The 20,247-nt window shown below is 43.7% G+C and overlaps 1 protein-coding gene and 1 non-coding gene across 2 annotated transcripts in view; both read right to left on the reverse strand.

Annotated features, from left to right (window-relative positions):
• MTOR (mechanistic target of rapamycin kinase) overlaps positions 1-20,247 on the reverse strand; it is a 145,501-nt gene that overhangs the window by 56,845 nt on the left and 68,409 nt on the right. The window contains exons 29-30 of the mRNA XM_012791400.3: positions 4,490-4,565; positions 955-1,094 (exon numbers count right to left, since the gene is read on the reverse strand). Of these exons, the coding sequence (XP_012646854.2) occupies positions 955-1,094; positions 4,490-4,565 (216 nt within the window). The remainder of the gene's footprint in view (positions 1-954; positions 1,095-4,489; positions 4,566-20,247) is intronic.
• LOC142869906 (small nucleolar RNA U13) lies at positions 6,419-6,522 on the reverse strand. The gene has a single exon (XR_012918452.1). It is a non-coding gene; the product is annotated as a small nucleolar RNA U13 (small nucleolar RNA).

Here is a 20,247-nt window from a genome sequence, read left to right on the forward strand (position 1 = left end):
TTCCTGTTCAGGTCTCTTGTTCAGGCTGATCTCAAACTCCTGACCTCAAGTGATCCTCCCACTTCAACCTCCCAGAATGCTAGGATTACAGGCGTGAGCCACCACGCCTTGTCAAGAGTTAAGCATTACTGTTGCTTCTACCTGGAATACCTATTTTTCCTTCTCCCTGTCTCCTGACTCTTGGTTCTTCCTCCAGTATTGCGAGATCACCCTGCTCTTCCTTTGGGAAGGAGGAGACTACTTCCAAAGTAGTCTGCTCATCCAAGTGTCAATGTCCTCTCAGGCTTTAATAACTATCTCTTTATGTGCTTGCTCCATTAGCCTCACAGTAAAGGCCTGGTTCTTTGTGTCTTTTGTAACCTTGGGGCGTGGCACTGTGCAGGGCACGTAGTAAGTATTCAGTAAAGAAAGGTGAAGCACCTGAAGAGGGCATTAATTGTTCTTCTTTTCTAAAAGCACTAGCAAGAGCTTAAAAAAAAAAAATCAAGTTTGCAAAGTTGAATGTGAGATCTTTACCAGGTCAGTCAAGATTAAGAGAATAGATGAAAGCAGGTCTCAGGAGCACACCCCAGGCTGCCTGTTCTAGAGCATTACAAAGTTTAAGTTAAAAAAAATTTAAAAGGCCAGGCAAGGTGGCTCACACCTGTATTCCCAACACTCTGCAAGGTTGAGACGGGAGGATCGCTTGAGCCCAGGAGTTAAAGGCTACAGTGAGCTACGATTGCGTCATTGCACTCCAGCCTGGGCAACAGAGTATGACCCTGTCTCTGGAGAAAAAAAAAAAAAAAGGCCTTGCTATTTAGTAGCTGGAACAGAATAGAGAGATGATTCCTAAGAAAATATTAAAGGAAACAAAATGAGAGCCTGAGGTGAGGACTCTGAGGGAATTCATTCTTTCAAATCTAAAGATCGAGTCTCTCGAGCCACTCAGGCCATCGTCCTGACGAAACTCACCATTCCCCCAAGGCCTCGAGGCAGCGCATGCGGCCCAGCATCAGCTCTGGGTCGTCCTTGTTGGTGTCCATCTTCTTATCGTAGGCTACGAGAGCATCCTCCCACTCGTGCAGTTTCTCATACCAGGTAGCCTGGATCTCCTGCCAGGCGGAAAGAGAGAGGACTGCTGTGAGGCACAGAGAAGAAGGGGTAACAGTTTGTAATCCACATGCTCTTTCTTAAGGTGCCGTGTTGTATGCATGACACTTCACCTACCACGGCACGTCTGGGCGTGGATTAAAAAGAACTTCAGACTATCTGGAAGAAGGTTGTTAAGGGAAGGTGGAAATGCTGGTTCCTTGGCACACTGATGGAATGATCCTAGGGTAACCTGAGAGCAGATGTCAGACCATGCTCAGATCACTTCCTGCCCAGACACAGGAGTCACCAGCATGTGGGGATGTGAGGACAGGGGAAATCATCTGGGCACAGCAGGAGGCTGCGACCAGAGCTCTAGCGAAGGTGCCATGGTCCCGATCTGCTGGAATAGTGAGGTGGGGCCACTTGGCAGGGATGGCAGCTGCTTTCCTGATGGGGCCAGAAAGACCAGGCCACATCTGCATATTTGCTGGAGGAAAACAACTCAATTTTTAAAAGCTCCCGATTCTCTGCGCTTCTTAATACATGTTTAAACTTTCAGGAAATAATAATTTAAAATTATTTAAAATATAACGCTGCCACTAAAAATTCTTTGGAAAACATTTCCCCTGTTCTTCTAGACTCTCTCATCCAATGTTCCTTCCTGCTCAGTGCCTGGCAGCTTTACCCCTGTCTGGGGCCAAAGGAGGGATTCCATTACCCTGGACAGATGGAGTGCCACGCTGAAATTGGGTGTCGTCCACGCAAGTAAGAGGTACTGTAGTCTTGAAGTTACACACTATGGCTCTAAATGATAGGAGGCTGTTTTATGTGTTTTCTGTCTGCCCTCCATCACAGTTTGTCTTCTGGGCTTCTTCATCATCAGCTCAGTAAATGACTATTTCTGTACGGGCCAAGGTAGTGGCTCTCCAGGGATTTCTTTAACAACAGTATGATCCCACAGTGGAATTTGTATGATATAATGCAGGGCCCACATTAGTTTCTCCCATTACCCTCTTCCCCTTTCTAAATAAAACTGATGTTTGTGTAGTATATACACTAACAACTCCTCTGCTAAGCTGTCTGAAAGAACCTTTTCTTCTTGAACCTCTGAAAGAAGGTCATGTATATTTGAGACTGTTAACTCATGCCTACTTCCCCGGTTTGTTTTTGGCAGGGCCAATGCCCCCTGCTGCCCATGGACTAGCACTGCTGCCGCAACAGTCTTCCCCAACGGCAGTGGAGTTTGCCCAAACAGGCATATCTGGCTCTGTGGAAGGCAAACTGTCTAAGCTTCATTTTCCAAGACTGTGCAGAACAATGCCTCTCTATTATGCCTGAATATTAAAGAGAAGCTTAGAGAAGAATGACTATAAAGACAGTGTAAAATTTCACATTCTTAAATTAAAAAGGAGCACTGGTAGATCTCCCATTTTGGATTTCTACACAGGGTAGAAAAGAAAAGAGCTAGTGACTAATGTGTGGCATACACTCAATATGAACAAGCAGAAAGCGGAGGGGGCGGCATATGGAGCAGGTCAGGTAGAGGGCAGGGTATTTTGAATTGCAATAGATTGCAGAAACTATAAGGTTTAAGCAATGAATCACACAAAATTCTAATGAGATTGCTGTTACATAAATTGTGCTGAGAAAGCATAGGCTCTGCCAAGAAAAAGCAAACCATTGTCAAGCTTAATATGATTCAGCTACCTAAATATAACAGAAAATCCACCATGGGTTTAGCAATAATCCTGGAGCTAATGGCTACCTTTAGAACCTGAAGATGGAGGAACTTTCATTTAAGGCTGGCATTCTGAGTATGGGGGTATAAACCATCTGTTGGCAGATCACCGGAATACCAGATGTTTATGGAGTCCTTGTTTCAATCAGCACTTACTGGGATCTAAGCTCTCAGAATATCAAAGGAGAGTACATCTTGGTCTAGGTGGAGTACATTAAGTGCCCCCTCGCTCTACTTTCTTCCTTCTGCAAACAAGGATTGTGGCAAAGATGGATGAGACATATTCTTTCTATTTTGTCAGCATTTGGAGAGATGCTGTCTTAGTGTAGTTGCAGGTAATATGTGCTAAAGATGGCAAAAGATCCCCTTAAAAGTTTCAGTCCAATTTATTAGCCCTTGTGTCAGGCAAAATGCTAGACAATCACATGAAAGCCTGTGAAGGATTCACAATTTTCTTCATGCCAACACCCTGGGTTCTTGATTAAGGCAAACCAGAGTAAGTGACCTCCACTACTAACAAAAGGTTCCTCATCATATATATGGACCCAGAACTTCTTCACCTTCTAGGATCTCAATGCTAAGTTGATTAAGTTGATGCTTTGTATTTTTAGGAAGCAAAGTACCCTCCCAAGACCACAAAGAGTAATGGAAATATTTCAATATTGGTAGGGCAAAGATGGCAGCAGAGAAGCAGCTACGTAAGCAACAATGAAACAGAAAATACCTCAATATTAGGTATAAATTATAGTATGTACTTTTCCTGGAGAACTGGCCATAGTTTCTTCCAAAATATGTACTGAGTATTGGCTGGGCACGGTGGCTCACGCCTGTAATCCTAGCACTCTGGGAGGCCAAGGCGGGTGGATTGCTCAAAGTTAGGAGTTCGAAACCAGCCTAAGCAAGAGCGAGACCCCATCTCTACTATAAATAGAAAGAAATTAATTGGCTAACTAATATATATAGAAAAAATTAGCCAGGTATGGTGGCGCATGCCTGTAGTCCCAGCTACTTAGGAGGCTGAGGCAGCAGGATTGCTTGTGCCCAGGAGTGTGAGGTTGCTGTGAGCTAGGCTGACGCCATGGCACTCACTCTAACCTGGGCAACAAAGCAAGACTCTGTCTCAAAAAAAAAAAAAAAAAAAAAAAAGAAAATATGTACTGAGTATTAACTGTGGGCTAGATGGGGCTAGACACAACAGGAGCCACCACAGCTAATACAAACATAACTCAGATCAGGGTTAAATGCCAGGGCTCTGCTGCCAGACTGCTCAGTTCAAGTCTTGGTTCTGCCATTTATTCTTAACCTACTAGGACCCAGTGTCCTCATCTGTCAAATGGGATAACAACAGTAATTACTTCATAGCATCATTATGAGGACTGAATCAGAAGAAGTATATAAAACACTTAGCAAAAGGCTAGGGAGATGCTAAGAGTTTGATAAATATAAATGGTTACTATTTATTAGATTCTACCCTCATGATCCATGTTCAGTTTAAATATAGTCCCTACTTACATTCTCTCTTTTGTCCTAAAGATACATAGGTAAGTCAGCATCAGACTGTTACAAATTGAGAAAAAAACAGAAAAGGAAAGTAACTTCCTTGATCAAGGTCATGGCCGAGTGCCTCCCTAGCCAGGTCTTCACCTCTTGCTTTTCTGGAAGGAATGAAGCACTTACCAGCTCTCCAAAGTGTTTCATGGCATATTCTAACACCCCGGCAGCTGCCTCCGGCTGCTGTAGCTTATTATTAATGCTGAGAAAACAAAAGGAAGAAGTGGTTACACTCAACACGTCTGAGGATGGGATGTGTGGGTCATTTATGGGCAGATGGCTCACCAGCACGTTGGGGCCAATGTCTTGCAGATGCAGAGAGGTCATCAATTATCTATTACCATCCAGAACGCTCAGCTTGAATGATTTCACCTGAGGAAAGATATTTGCTGCTCCTAATTTTGGTGGGGGAGGGGCTGTAAAGTGAATGCTCATATTCGGTGCTCCGGGGCCCTTCCTCCAACTAGCACAGATTGGTTTCTTCTTATTTGTCGTCAGGTAGGCAGCACAAGTCTGGATCCAAACTGTCCCTGCTGTAGGGCACAACCATATAGGATCCCTCTGAACTTTTAAGTCTTAACTTCTCTTCAGTTGCCTTCAGTAACAGGAATAACCAAAATTAATCAAAGTCATCGGACTCTAAATGACACAGAGGTGGCATCACGGCTGGGCCACCCTGTCAATGACACAACCTGGGAGCTGTGGCGGTGCAGCAACGCTGACTGCCCTCTGACAGAGCCTACCCTCTTCAAATCCAGATGCCTGCTTAGACCCTCTCCTGGGACTGTCCCCTACCCCTCCAGCAGGAAGCTACCAAGGGACCACAACTAGAGTTACCTGGACTGGCCCCTGGCGTAGAGATGCTTTTCCCTAATGCTGCCCTGCTTTGCTGATGGCATCTGCAGGCAGCAGGTAGCCAGTGGGGCTATAACTGCATTGGGACAACTGGGTAGTGCCTGGTGCTTGGAGCTGGTTCAACATGCTGCAAGGAGACCCTGAGAAGAGAGCTGGGAGCTTTGACCTTTGTTCCAGGAGGAATTTATACAAAATCCAACACTAAACATAAGCCTGAGTTATGGAAGGAAGGGAAATGGGAGGGCGAAGGAGTTGGCTTAAGAAATTCATAGGACCACAATAATTATATTGTTTACAGGTAGGGAGCAAAATGTGCCACACCAACTTGGGAGTCTAGACTGGTTTAATGAGCAAGGATCCAGTTTATTGCCCTGAGTACAAACTGTCTACTTAACTAGAATTAATTTTTAAGTGGTTTTGGGAAATTCCAGGATTTGGGTTCAATGTGGTAATATGGCAAGAGATTGCTGTTATAAATATTATTTTTAAAAATCCAAATTCCACCACACTTCTTCCAATAAAACCAAGAGAGAACTGCCCAGAAATCTGATGAACTAGAGAAGTCAACATTTGTGAAAGTAATAACCTAATGCTTCATGTTTACAAAGCACTTTCCCAATAATCTTTCCAATCTATCACTCCTTTGACCTCATGCATCCTTAAAAGAGTGGGAAAGGAAAGGTATTATCAGCCCGATTTTACTAATGGGGAAACTAAGGCCCAGGAAAGGCAGTGATTTTCCCCAAGGCCACAATGAATGGTGACAGTCCCCACATTATCTGAAGTAATCTTGTATCTTTTTTTTTGAGACAGAGTCTCGCTTTGTCGCCCAGGCTAGAGTGAGTGCCGTGCATCAGCCTAGCTCACAGCAACCTCAATCTCCTGGGCTCAAGTGATCCTCCTGCCTCAGCCTCCCGAGTAGCTGTGACTATAGGCATGCACTACCATGCCTGGCTAATTTTTTCTACATATATTAGTTGGCCAATTAATTTCTTTCTATTTATAGTAGAGATGAGGTCTCACTCTTGCTCAGGTTGGTTTCAAACTCCTGAACTCAAACGATCTGCCCGCCTCAGCCTCCCAGAGAGCTAGGATTACAGGTGTGAGCCAATGCATCCGGCCTTGTATCTGTTGTTAAGGAGAGATGGGAGGTGAAGCAGCTTTGGATTTGGAGTCAGAAGACTTGGGTCCCCCTCCCCAAATCAGACAGGTAATGTGCCAATGTCATAACAAGGTCTGAGGGAGGCACATTGCACAAAAGATGGTGAAAACCCAATCACCGTGCTTAAATGAAACAAGAGGATTAAGACTCAGGTTTTACTTTCTAGAGGTCTAATTCTACTACTTCTTAGCGGTGTGACCATAAGTAAGTCACCTTTTTTTGAGTTTTAAATTCCTTATCTATAAAATGGGGCTAATACTACCTTCTCCTTCATAGGGTTCTTTAGGGAATTAAATGAAATGATGCATATGAAGTTGCTAAGCAGGTCTTTATAAATTCTACGTGGGTCATCTGTTTTTGTCCAAGGATAAAAGTTGCTAGAAACATAGTTATATGCTTGTCTACAGGAAGAACATACATCTATAGCTGAGACTTAAATTAGTACTAGGAAGTCATCTGTGCAAGTTCCAAACTCTTGCTGAGTAGGAGTATCCAAGTGTCTAGTATCCAGGCTCTAGGCTTCAGATTCATGGGGGAACTTATGGGGCAGACTGGTGCTCCTTGTGCTGGTTCTAAGCAAAGCAATGAGCTAAGATGTTCTCTATAAGTTAGTCTGCTGCAAAATTCAGATATGTATTTAATTTCAAAGTGAAACCATATCATGACAATTTCCTTTAGGAACCCCTATATGAGTTTTTCTAAGCTCAGAATGAAAAGCAAGTCTAACGGACTAATTCCACTGTAGGTCCATTGGGAAGCAGTTTCTGATGCCTCTTGGCCCCAAAAGTCTGGTACTAGAGTTTGTTGCCCATGCACATGGGGCTGGACAAATTGTTTTAATAAGTAATATTGGCCGGGCACGGTGGCTCACGCCTGTAATCCTAGCACTCTGGGAGGCCAAGGCAGGCGGATTGCTAGAGGTCAGGAATTCAAAACCAGCCTGAGAAAGAGTGAGACCCCGTCTCTACTATAAAAATAGAAAGAAATTAATTGGCTAACTAATATATATAGAAAAAATTAGCTGGGCATGGTGGCGCATGCCTGTAGTCCCAGCTATTCGGGAGGCTGAGGCAGCAGGATCGCTTGAGCCCAGGAGTTTGAGGTTGCTGTGAGCTAGGCTGATGCCACGGCACTCACTCTAGCCTGGGCAACAAAGCGAGACTCTGTTTCAAAAAAAAAAAAAAAAGTAATATTACTAGGCATAGATTTGGGATTATCTGGTTCCTTGAACCCAAATAAAGTATGCTCTTGGTAGAAGTATAAAATCGTTCTGATGAGGAAGATAAAGTGTTCTTTGCCTGGACCAGAACAAGCTAGCTCTAAGAAACAGACATAAAAATCCAGGAGTTCTAACAACTGTCTTCTAATCTTGTGCTCTGGAAAATATTCTATTTTCAAGAACAAATTATAAACACTACTAAAGTTTGATGCATTCTGGGGACAAAACCCAAATACAAACCTTTTCCTAATCTATTCTCCCATTTACTGTATATAAAAAAGAGTTTTACAACAAACTGATCAAAATTAGGAAGTAGTGATTAGAGACTTCAAAGGAGAAATACTGCCATGGCTTTGATATACCTCCTACTCTAAGGACAGACAAGCACTGCTTGCAAATTAATAAAGAAAATCCATCATATGGCCCTAACCCTTTCAGAGGAGTCCAAATAAGTCATGTGCATACTATTTGCCATTTGAACGTGTATAGAAGGCAGGCAAAGCTGCAGACAGAGCTCAGCAGGAAGGAAGGAGGGCACAGGTTGGGCTCACTGGGGGCTACTGACCAGTCTGTAGCAGGTGGCAGAAAACCTGGGCATTTAACCTTGAGATTCATGATAAGTTCTTGTCTAGCAGTAGGTAAGAGGCACTTCTACAAACTCACTCTTTTGATTGTTTTTCTGGTTTTTTTTTTTTTTTGAGACAGAGTCTCCCTTTGTTGCCTGGGCTAGAGTGAGTGCCGTGGTGTCAGCCTAGCTCAAAGCAATCTCAAACTCCTGGGCTCAAGTGATCCTCCTGCTTCAGCCTCCCGAGTAGCTGTGACTATAGGCAGGAGCCACCATGCCTGGCTAATTTTTTTTGTTTCTGTTTTTAGTTGACTGGCTAATTTTTTTTCTACTTTTAGTAGAGATGGGGGGTTCTTACTCTTGCTCAGGCTGGTCTCAAACTCCTGACCTCAAGCAATCCTCCTGCCTTGGCCTCCCAGGGTGCTAGGACTACAGGCATGAGCCATGGCGCCAGGCCTGACTGTTAAAGAGTAAAGAGATTTTAAGTGAAACAGCGGCTATCACTCCGCATATTCTTTCTTCTTCCCCCTTTTACACTTTAATTTCCTATAGAACTTTCTCCCTAAGCTACATTTTTCTTTTTTCCTTCTGAGGAGTCTCCCATGCATGCCTACAAGGCTGCTAGAGAATACTAACTGCAGATGTGGACACTCTGGAGAGTTAAGTGAAGCAAGGACTAATCTTTGTGATCAAGAGAGTCTGTTATCTTGTTTCAGGACCTTAATTTTTTCTTCTTCCTCCTTGACTTCTGGCACTCCATCATGGGAGGCAACAACAAGATGATACAAGACACTTAAATAAGACGAGAGCTCAGTGCACGTGCCAGGCACTATGTTTATTGCCTATATATGTTATCTCAACCCTACAAACCCTATTGTTAATATTCCCATTTTACACATGAAAAAAATGTGGCCCAGTAGATCACAAGGGAGGCTGGTGTTCTCCCTTAAAAGGCTGCTTTCCCTTAAAAATCTTACTACTTGGCTGGCCGAGGTGGCTCATGCCTATAATCCCAGTACTCCAGGAGGCTGAGGCAGGAAGATCACTTGAGCTCAGGAGTTTGAGGTTGCGGTGAGCTATGATGATGCCATGGTACCCTGGTGGTGGTGGTGGGGTGGTTGGCGACAGAGGAGACTGTCTCAAAAAAAAAAAAAAAAAAAATCTTACCACTTACCTTAAGGTGGCACATTCCTCTAGTCCCAGCTATTTGGGAGGCTGAAGCAGGAGAATGGCTTGAGCCCAGGAGTTATGGGCTGTGGTGCGCTATGCTGATGGGGTTTCAGCACTAAGTTCAGCATTAATATGGTGACCTCCCAGGAGCACAGGACCACCAGGTTGCCTAAGAAAGGATGAAATGGCCTAGATCTGAAATGGAGCAAGTCAAAATGCTCTGTGCTGATCAGCTGTGGAATCATGCCTGTGAACAGCCACTGCATTCTAGCCTGGGCAACATAGTGAGACCCTGTCTCTTAAAAAATATATATCTTAAGTAATAACTAAGGGTATACTGTAAGCTCTGCAATGGGAAGGATGGTGTCTTAGCTTTCTACTCTCAGCATTAGTAGGCACCCAGTAAATGCCTGTAAAATGAATGAATGTAAGCAACTGGTAGGATGTTTCAATTAATTAACTCTCTATAATTCACTGTGCAGGAGAAAGGAGCCCTCTGCGCCTCTGTTTTAACTTCCTCACACTCCCTTCTTACCTCCCAGATCCCATCCCACATTTCTTAATTCCTTCCAGAAGCTACTAACACACCTTAAAGCCCCATGGCAACCAGCATGCCACCACAGCAGGCTTTTCCAAGGCAGCCTGGCTTGCAGAGTTTAGGTTGCAAAGTGCAAGACAAATGAGCCTTTGTGGAAACTCAGGAGTTTGTAGCTACTAAGTCCCCAGTCTCCTGCCTATCTGGGTGACACAAGACTGTCCTCTGAATTATTCTCCTTTAAAACTTAGATGTGGTTTTATGACACTGAAGGGAGAAACTGTATGTTTGGCTCATGTGAGGAAATCACCTTTGCTCAAAAGCCCCCTTAACGAGGAACTCTTGTTTTATGGGGCAGTGGAGAGTGTTATAAAGCCCATTCTATAAACACTCCCTGTGTGCCCCTCTGTCTTTCCCTATTAGTGCTGGAGGCTTATAAAAGGCAAACTGTTCAAAGCTCCAGCCCAACAGCAGAGAAGTGCTTAACAATCTAAACCAGACCCCACTGCCGTTGGTTGGTCTGGTGAAAAAGCTCTGACAAGTTTAGAGACGGAGACTTGGGCAGCAATGTGTCCATGATGGCAGAGTGCAGAAATGACAGGTCGACCAGCTTTCCCATCTATCAATGAGCACTGAGGCCAGAAGGAAAAGGGAACTGCGTTGCAAGAATTTTTAAGCTAGTGGATACCTAACGTGCGTGTGAGGATGTCTGCATTGTACTCCATTTTCCAGCAACAACATCCAGTTGCCATCTTATCCAGCTGGGAATCTACAGAGCAGAAACTGCCTATCTGCATAATAAAAGCCAGAGCCCACAACTGAACCTGGTGTTAGGGAGACAATGAAGACAGACAGAAAGGAGAACAAAGGGAATTAGGGTGTCAGTAGGGGAGGAGGCCATTGTACAGACATACTCATTTTCATTCATTCCCCACCCTTCCCCCAAGATTTAATTTTGATTAAAGAGGGCTGAGTTGAAGAGCTTGAAACTGGAAAAATTCTTTGCAATTGAGGAAAACACTTTCTAGAGTTGAGTAGAATTAACAAATTGCCTCACTGCCTTCTACACCAAACATCACACCGTTACACCAACCACCTTTTCTGCCCACAACCTGAAAACCTCCTTCACAGGGAGGGCAGGGGTTGAGCTGAATGAGGGGCTGGGGTGTGAGGAGGGAGGGCTCTGGTGCGGGCTCTCCCTCAGTGCTGTTCAGGAAAGAGCACGAGACTGACTGAATGGATGGCCATTAACCGCTCCAGGTCTTCACATCCATCCATAGCAAAGCAGGCCAAATGCCGTTCCTGCCACCTGAGGAGAAACCTGGAGAACTCCGTTGTCTCCAGAAGGCTTTCCTCAGTCACTGTTCCACAGGCTTCTGGACTGGTATCAAATCCACAGTAATTTCACTTGGTAATTCCTCCTCGTATGGCCCATGTGGTGAATGCCCTCATCTCTCAGCCTTGGCGCCCTGTGACCTCCACGCTATTCAGAGAAAAGTGATGCAAGACTCTTCCACACAAAGCCTGAGCCCGTCAGAAAGTCCTCAGGCAAATGAGGAGCATCTGCAATTCACATCTGGGGGATCGCTCAGGCTTCCCTACTGCTCCCATCAGGAATTTATGAGAACATTACCCACTGCTTCCCAAATGGCTCTGGGCCTTCTTTCTCCTGTCTATTTCTAGTGCAGACCACAGTCTGCGTTTCATTTGATTCTCTGTCAAGTGAGAATTCTCTGAATTCCCTTGGCGCCATGCTGGTGACACATGCACCACAGCTGATGGGACCGAGGCAGGTATGACTGAGGAGTCCTGACCAGCCACGAAGAGACCACACTGGACACTGCTTGGGTCCTGACCCCTGCAGCAAGCTGTTCTTGTTTCTTTACAGAGTAGTAACTGCTTCAGATCCTCCCCTGTCACTTCTCCCAGCACTGAGGCATAGCTCTGTGCCAACATATGATTAAAAAAATCCCAACAGTCTGATTCCCTTCCAGGGCCAGGAAGATCTGGGGCTGGCTAAGCCCTGATGTCTTTATCTACCTTGGGAGACTGGGAACAGGAGAATGGTCTGGGAGCTCAAGGATGAATAGAAGTGAAACAACAGCAGTGCAGATGCAGGCAAAATGAGAACATCTGAAAAATTACATGGCTGGAAATTTGGGTAGGGCTGCTGGAAATCAGGCAGGAGCGACAGTGAAGACAGACTGGGAAGTATTAGAGTAACCCAACTTAAAGCCAGAGCCAGGTGGTGAACACTTAGGAAACTTAAGAAAAATAACTTTACTCCTTTTCTATATATTAAAAAAGAAGGCTGGACCCATTATAAAGTTTTAAAGCTGTGACATTTGGTGTCCTTAGAGCTCTCGGGGACTTAAGCCACCAAGATAAAAAAGGTTTGCTGTAAGAGAGGGAGCCAGCTTTCGATAGTCAAAGTATGTTCCTGATGTCTCAGTCCCAGAGTGGCCTAAGAATAATGACTTCTTACAATGTCTTCATTCCTTCTTTTGTCTGGTCACACTTTAAATGGTATATCTGTCATAATATCTAGAGGATATGCTAAATCTGTATGTGAGTGGTGGCTCACGCCTGTAATCCTAGCACTCTGGGAGGCTGGGGCGGGAGGATCGCTTGAGGTCAGGAGTTTGAGACCAGCCTGGGCAAGAGCAAGACCCCATCTCTACCAAAAATAGAAAAAATTAGCCGGGCATGGTGGTGCATGCCTGTAGTCCCAGCTACTCGGGAGGCTGAGGCAGAAGGATTGCTTGAGCCCAGGAGTTTGAGGTTGCTGTAAGACGCCACGGCACTCTATCCCGAGCAACAGAGTGAGCCTCTGTCTCAAAAAAATAAAAAATAAATAAATAAATAAATCTGTATGTGAGAAAGTATGAGCGTTTAAGAATAAATTAAAGGGTAGAATGTTACCAGTTGTTTAGATTAGGAATGGGGAGGGGAAATCTTATCTTGTCAAGATCTATGGGGGGAATATAACTTTTAATTAAGAAATATTGGGAGCTGGGCGCGGTGGCTCACACCTGTAATCCTAGCACTCTGGGAGGCCGAGGCGGGTGGATAGCTCAAGGTCAGGAATTCGAACCAGCCTGAGCAAGACCCCGTCTCTACTGTAAATAGAAAGAAATTAATTGGCCAAATAATATATATAGGAAAAATTAGCTGGGCATGGTGGCACATGCCTGTAGTCCCAGCTACTTGGGAGGCTGAGGCAGCAGGATTGCTTGAGCCCAGGAATTTGAGGTTGCTGTGAGCTAGGCTGATACCATGGCACTCACTCTAGCCTGGGCAACAAAGTGAGACTCTGTCTCAAAAAAAAAAAAAAAAAAGGAAATATTGGGGGAAAGGGAAGTTGACTACAATATAATCACCTCTCCAAAATATCTTCACCGGTGCCCATGCTATACAAATGAATATATATTTTATTTTATACATAGTGGTACATACAATTTTGTATCCTGCCTTTTCACATAACAGACGCATTTCCCACTTCAGCCAGAGTCTTCATAATTAATGGCTGCATAATGGTTTCATCCCACGGAGAGATCCTATGGGTGGTTGACAGCAGTGTTTGTTAAATACCTGGCCATGACAAGTGCTGCCTATAAGTTCACATTCAGCGTCCTCTGGGATCACTAAGTGACCTGTCCTGCAGAAGCTTACACGGTCGGCTCTGGGGCTCAGTGCCCACCCCCAAGGGTGAATGCTACCAGTGACTGGCTGGCGAGCTGCCCACATGACTCATCTCTAGGCTTCTCCTGGCTGGATGTGGGGCCCAGGTGCCCTAACACAATTTAGTGTGAGGCATAGAGAGGTACACAACCCCAGAGTGTCAAAGCACACGATTTGTGCTGGCTGGGTTTTCAGCTGAGGGGCCTGTCAGAGGCGTGTTGTAAAAATGATGAATGGCTGTCACATTTCCAAGGCTCTGGCTGATTTAGGGAGGTATTGGCAGGCACATAGCTCCCAGCATGTCAGCCAGTTAATTACTTCCAACTTTATCTTTCTTGTCAACACTTCTTGACAAATTGGCCATTATCTTTTTATTCTACAACAATGAGCACTGCTCCTTTCCTGGTGATGCCTGGAGGTTCTTCTCCCCCGACCTGCTTTTTCATATCCAGAGAGAAATGAAGAGCTTGGAGAGAGACCATTACAAAGTAGCAGCAGTGAGGAAAAGGACAGGAAAAAGGAACAAAAGGGGTGGGCTCACAGATTGACTCCAAAGCTAATTTTCATTTATCATGACTCAAAGCAGAGTTGATATTTTGAGTAACATCCTGATTTCTTGGCTTTTGAATGTTCAAAAGCTCTGACTCAAGTCTATAATGTGGATAAAGTTGGGAAACAAAAATTAAATGAACTGGCACCTAGTGATCTGGCAGCTTCTAACTCTCCACATTTAATTGTATAAGCAGATGTGAGCTGGCCTTCCTCTCTGTTAAGGAGTTGGGCCCCAGTGTGGGAATACTGATGCCCATTCTGGGATCAGAGAAAAGAAAAAAATATGCCTACCTTCTTGGTAAGGAAAACCTTACAGAAGACAACTGTGCACACTATAATTGGACTACCAAGATTCACAGCCAGTGAAATGTCCAAAAGAATTTGGAGAGACCGTGGGGCCCACACTGATACATCCCATCATCACTGGGATGGGCTGTCAGAGGCAGCCATGAGGCAGAACCCAACACCTACTGTATTTCATTGGTTCTAAGAAACACATTTTTTTACACCTTAACATCTCTGAAATCAGGATGTAGCATTCGATTCAAGGTTTCAGAGGACCATGACATGGTTTAATTGCCAGCAGTTTCTTTCCTTTCCACAGTGTACATAAAATCAGAAGCAGTTTCCCCAACTCACGGTAAGAGCAATCCTATTAAATTTCCGGGTATTCCTGAGGATAAGCTAGGTGACGTGGAAGAGTAGCAGTTTGCCACTGACAAACAGCCAGCTTCTCCCCTTACAAGGGTCTTGTGTTGCAATAAAAGCCCCTTTGTCCTTTTGGCCAGCTTCAAGAGAAACCTCAGAACTCTGCTCTTCTGATGGTTCCTTGCTGATGGTCGGCTCTCCGCACTGAAGAAACTTCCTTGGGGTTTGTAAGATGCTCTACAAAGGCAAGCTGTTATTCACTGACCCTATGGGAAATCTTCAGAGCAGCCAGAAGTAAATTTACACTCTACTGATGATTGGTGACACACTTGACCTCTTAGGGCATTTTAAAAATGAATCTAAAGGGCATTTTTTAAAAAAGATAGAGCTAGAGAGAAAGATACAATCTGTGCTCATGCTTTTGCAAAACAAGGGCTTTCTCTGCTCTCCTGGTCTTTGCCACATGGAGCTTTTCTACAAGGGGTACAGATTCCTTGAGGCACACGGCCCTTTTGAAGTCAGCATGAATCCAGAGGTTTGGAATGTGTTTTGCTGGGAGTAAAACTTCACCTCTCTGGACTGAGTGCTTTTTCTTCCAATAGAGGTGCGTGAAAAGAACAGGACTGTGTACCTTTTCTAAAATTCAGGAAACAACTGTAAAAGCAGGATTTGTACATCCAAGCAGCATGATAGTGACACCTTGGAAACATGTGTTTAGAATTAAGACATAGAGTGAGTTTTGTTTGCCCATCTAGCCCCTCGCCTGTAGACTGTAAAACCCAGTCACCCTTGCCATTAATTGGTTGCTCAGGCACAACTGGCACAAATCTTCTAACATTCTTAAAGAATGACAGGCCTGTTTTCCAGCTTGTGGTGCCTAAGTCAGGGCGGAGGCAGTCTAGCCTGAAGAGAAGCTCTGTAATTCACAGGGCAGCTTGGGGTATGGATCTGTGATCTTGTCCAGCAACCCCTGACAAGGTCTTGTCTCCAGATAAGAGTGATTTATTGGAATTACAATGTAATGGACATTTGATTGTCCCCTTTGGGGATGGACAAGATTTGTTAGGTTCCTGGATAAAATATGGGGAGTACAGCTATCCAGAAATAAGGCTGTTTTGATGGGGGCATGTTCCTTTCTTCATTCTGTCTTCAATATTAGCTGCTGTAGGTGGCCCCTCAGGCCAACGCAGGCTGAAGTAATAAAATGTGCCATTTACACAGGCTTGTGGAATAAACAAGAGTGGGATAAAATCTGACCCCAAATGCTCTGTGGTCCTCACTGATCTTCATAAGGAAAGAGGAGTGAGACACAGACTGGTGGGATATGAAGTGATTATACAATAAGGATGCTACCCTCAATTTATTGATTAAAAAAAGAGGGTTGAAACAAAGGACCAACAACCCTTCCAGTTCTCACTTTCTTTGATGCTATGACTAAGACCTAAATAAGAAAAATGGACTTAAAGTAGGAGAGAATGTGATGTCCTACAGTGAAGACCTTACTAGGATAAAATACTAGAAATGTCCACAGAGACAGACTATAAGTCTCCGTAATAGATACTTAGCGGGAAGAGATGCTTCTGTTTGGAATTCATTATTCAACGAGTTCCAATTAACTATCTCCTTTGTCTTAGCCTTTGTGCTGAGTGCTAGATGCCAGAGTTACTGTGGTAAATAAGACAGACAAGGTCTCTGTTTTCACAGAGCTTACAGTTTAGGGAAGTAGATACACAAAAAAAGACCAAACTAAAATAAGTGCCGTGGAAGACAATAGAGAGTGCTTAGAGAAAAACATGGCGGACTTATTTTAGATTAGGGTAGTCAGGAAAGACTTTGGATGAGATGACAATTGCACACTAAATAATACTTATTATATAATATTTGCTAGACATTACGTGTCAGACACTAGTTCAAGTGTTTTACATGTATCACCTGTTTTTAAATAAACTTCCTAATTCAAATATAACATATATAGGAAAATATACACTTGATTGTATAGCTTAACGAATTATCATAATGTGAAGACAACTTTGTAACTACACCCAGACCAGGAAACAGAACACAACACCCTGCCAGCAGCCCAGAAACCCCTTCTCAATCACTGCTCCCCTTCCCTTCCCCAGAGGTAACCAGCACTCTGACTTCTAACACAAATGATTAGTTTAGTCAGTTTCTGAACTTTACATAAGCACTCAACATTATGTTTGTGAGACATGCATGCATGTTGTTGCATGTCCTAGTAGTTTTTTCTTTCTATTGCTGAATGGTATTTTGCTCTATGAACATATCACCACTTATCTTATTGGACTGTTTTTTGCATTATTTCCAGGGTTTGGCTATTATGAGTGGTGGTACCAAAAACATTCTTATCTATATCTTTTGGAGCACATGTGCTCACATTTCTACTGGTAAATACCTAGTAGAATTGCTGGTTTATAGCTTTATAAGATACTAACAAATTGTTCACCAAAGTAGTTTTTACCAATTTACATTTTTATCAGTAGGATATGAAAACCCCAGTTGCTCTACATCTCTGTCAACATTTGGTATTTTTAGTTTTCCATATCAGCCCTTCTGCTTGGTGTGCAGAGGCATTTTATTATGGTTTTATTTTGAATTTCCACAATGACTAATGAGATGGGATAGCTTTTTGTGTGTTTATAGGTCTTTTGGATATACTGTTTTGTGAACTAAGTGCTTGTTCACATCTTTAGCCAATCTTTTAATTGGGCTACTTCTCCCCCCGGCCTTTTTTTTTTTTTTCTTGAGACAGAGTCTTACTCTGTTGCCCAGGCTAGAGTGCTGTGGCATCAGCCTACCTCACTACAACCTCAGACTTCTAGGCTCAAGGGATCCTCCTGCCTCAGCCTTTGGAGTAGCTGGGACTACAGGCACATGCCACCACACCCACCTAATATTTTTATTTTTAGTAGTGATGGGGTCTTACTGTGTTGCTCAGGCTGATCTCGAACTACTGAGCTCAAGCGATCCTCCTGCCTTGGCCTCCGACACTGCTAGGATTATAGGCATGAGCCACCGTGCCCAGCCTGTTTCTGGACATTTAATTTTGTTCCATTTGTCTATCCTTGTGCCAATACTACATTGCCTTAATTATTTACTGTAGCTTTATGAAAAATCTTGATATCTACTAGAACTCATCCAAATTTATTTTCCTTATCCAAAAATGCCTTAGCCATTCTTAACCTTTTGCTTTATTTAACTTAATTTTTCTCATAAAAATCCTGTGAAGTGAGGTAGTTTTGATTTTTATCTCAATTTCACAGATGGGTAAACTCAGAGGTTAAGTAATCTACCCATAGTCATACAGTTATCAAGTGCTGGGGAAAAATTAGAATCCAGACTAGTCTGATTCTAGATCTAAGTACACCTAATGTTTCATGTATTACCTCCTTAATCCTAAAGCCAAACGACCCCATCAGGGTATTTAACATGAATACATTACAATTTTAAGAAATTCTCATGTTCAAAATCGCCCATTTCCAGTTAAAAGTCTTGTTTGGCAATTACACAAAGTCACTTTCCTTGTGAGACTTAGAAAAATAAAGCAACAAGAGAGAAAATCTTCTTGGATTCCTTTCCCAGCCCTGTGTCTGCAGGGGATCAGTTACGCTTCTCATCTGGGATGGTGAGGTCTCCATGGCTCCCGCCTCCCACCACCTCTCCAACTACAGCTCTTGCCACCACTCCTCTCTCCTTGTCCCTCAGGCCACACTGACTACTTACCTTCTGCTACTAGGCCAGGGTCTTTCACATGGCTGCGCCTTTGCCCAGCATGTCCTCTCCCATTCCTGGCCACTTCCTCTTTTTTCTTTAAAAACTAATTATCACTTCCTTTGGGAGACTCTCTGCAGCACCATCTGCGTTGGGCCCTCCTGTCCTCTGTGCCCCTCATCTAGAGTTCAGATGTCCATCTCTTCAACTAGACTACAAGACACTAGGTCAGCATTACCACCAAAGTCTGCAACTTGAATGGTGGCTAACAGAGCAGGTATTTGCTGCAAAGTCCTGAGAGACTTTTTTTCCTATGTGCTATAATTAAATAATGGGCTCTAAGAGGAGACCCGAGAGAAATGATTTCTAATAGACCCATGACACATTCTTTGGTAGAAATCACAAATTATAAAGCTTAGAGAAAAGATGAAAATACCACCGAGATGGACTTGGCCGTTCAGCCGAGATAGGTGTGGGCCGAGTGATAGAAAGACCGCTCGATGGCTCTATATATCGGCAGGCTGTGACTCACGCAAAGACTTCAGAAGGAGTAAAATACTCATATGAAGTACACAATTAAACTAACAACAAGGCAGCTTCTCCTGGGATGTATTCATTCCAAAGCTGAGAGTCTGGCACTGAGGGTACTGCTTCTCTCTCACCAGCTTTCCAAGTGATGGCTGAAGGGCAGGCAGGCAGAGTTGGGAACAGGAGAGAAAAGGAGGAGCAGTCTGGCCAATAGGGACATTTTCAAGACAATGAGACCTGCCACTCCTATGTGTGCAGATAGAGACACCACCCTAGGCCTTCCCTGGCTGTATGACCATCGGGCTGCTCCCATGTGTCCAGTCCTTGGTGCAGCCTGAGGCAGAACAGCCCTGAGAACTTCCAGGCTGAGTAAAAGCTCAATGGTTTTTCCCATTAAGAGCATAAGATTTATTTTCATAAAACTTTTCCCCAGTACACCAAGCTAGCCCTCTCTCACCACTAGTAAAAGGAGAAAAGGAAAAACTGAATGGTATCCAATCCAGGTTTTCAATATTTTCTCAGTGAATTCTCATTTTTATGGTCACTGGATTAAAACCTTCTCAGAGGAGAGCAAGTCATTTCAGTCCTCCACATTCTCCATGGTTTTCTCTACTGACTTAGCTACGCTCAAAACAAGGGCTTACTTTTCCTTCTTTAAAAAATTCAGAATCTAGGACATCATAGGATTGTAGATATTTTAGAAAACAGATAATCTTCTGGCATGGAAAATACCCTTAATTAGCTATTTTATTTTAAATTGGGGGGGTTTTATTGACATTTGGGCAGCTTAGGCAATTTAAGAAAATCTTCAAAGAAAAGCTTCTGTCTCCAAGTTATGCCTTATGTTAGAAACAAGTTTCCAGAAAAGAAATGTCAGAGACCAGGCATTCATACTAAAAGCTAGAAGCTTCTGATCCAAACTTATGAACCCCCTCCAACCTTTGCTAAAAAGGGATTGCAACATGGACTGCAAATACGAAATGACTGATTCATTTTCTGCCCAGATATGAAAATCGATTTGTAACATTTTCCTGTTTGGTTGAGAGAGAAGTGGCTATCGGGAAGAATAAACAAAAGCTGGCTGGGACTCCATAGAGCTCCACTGTTCCTTTATGCTTTCTGTACTGCAGAGCTGCACGGCAGTTCCAAGGCAGCAGGGTCACATGGCATGCTATATATGATTTCATGGTGCAGAGCACTTGTGTGGCATGTGGTTTAAGTTCAGTGTCATGTCATA

Source organism: Microcebus murinus, chromosome 2 (assembly GCF_040939455.1).
Source record: "Microcebus murinus isolate Inina chromosome 2, M.murinus_Inina_mat1.0, whole genome shotgun sequence".
In the NCBI taxonomy this organism is placed as follows: Eukaryota; Metazoa; Chordata; class Mammalia; order Primates; family Cheirogaleidae; genus Microcebus; species Microcebus murinus.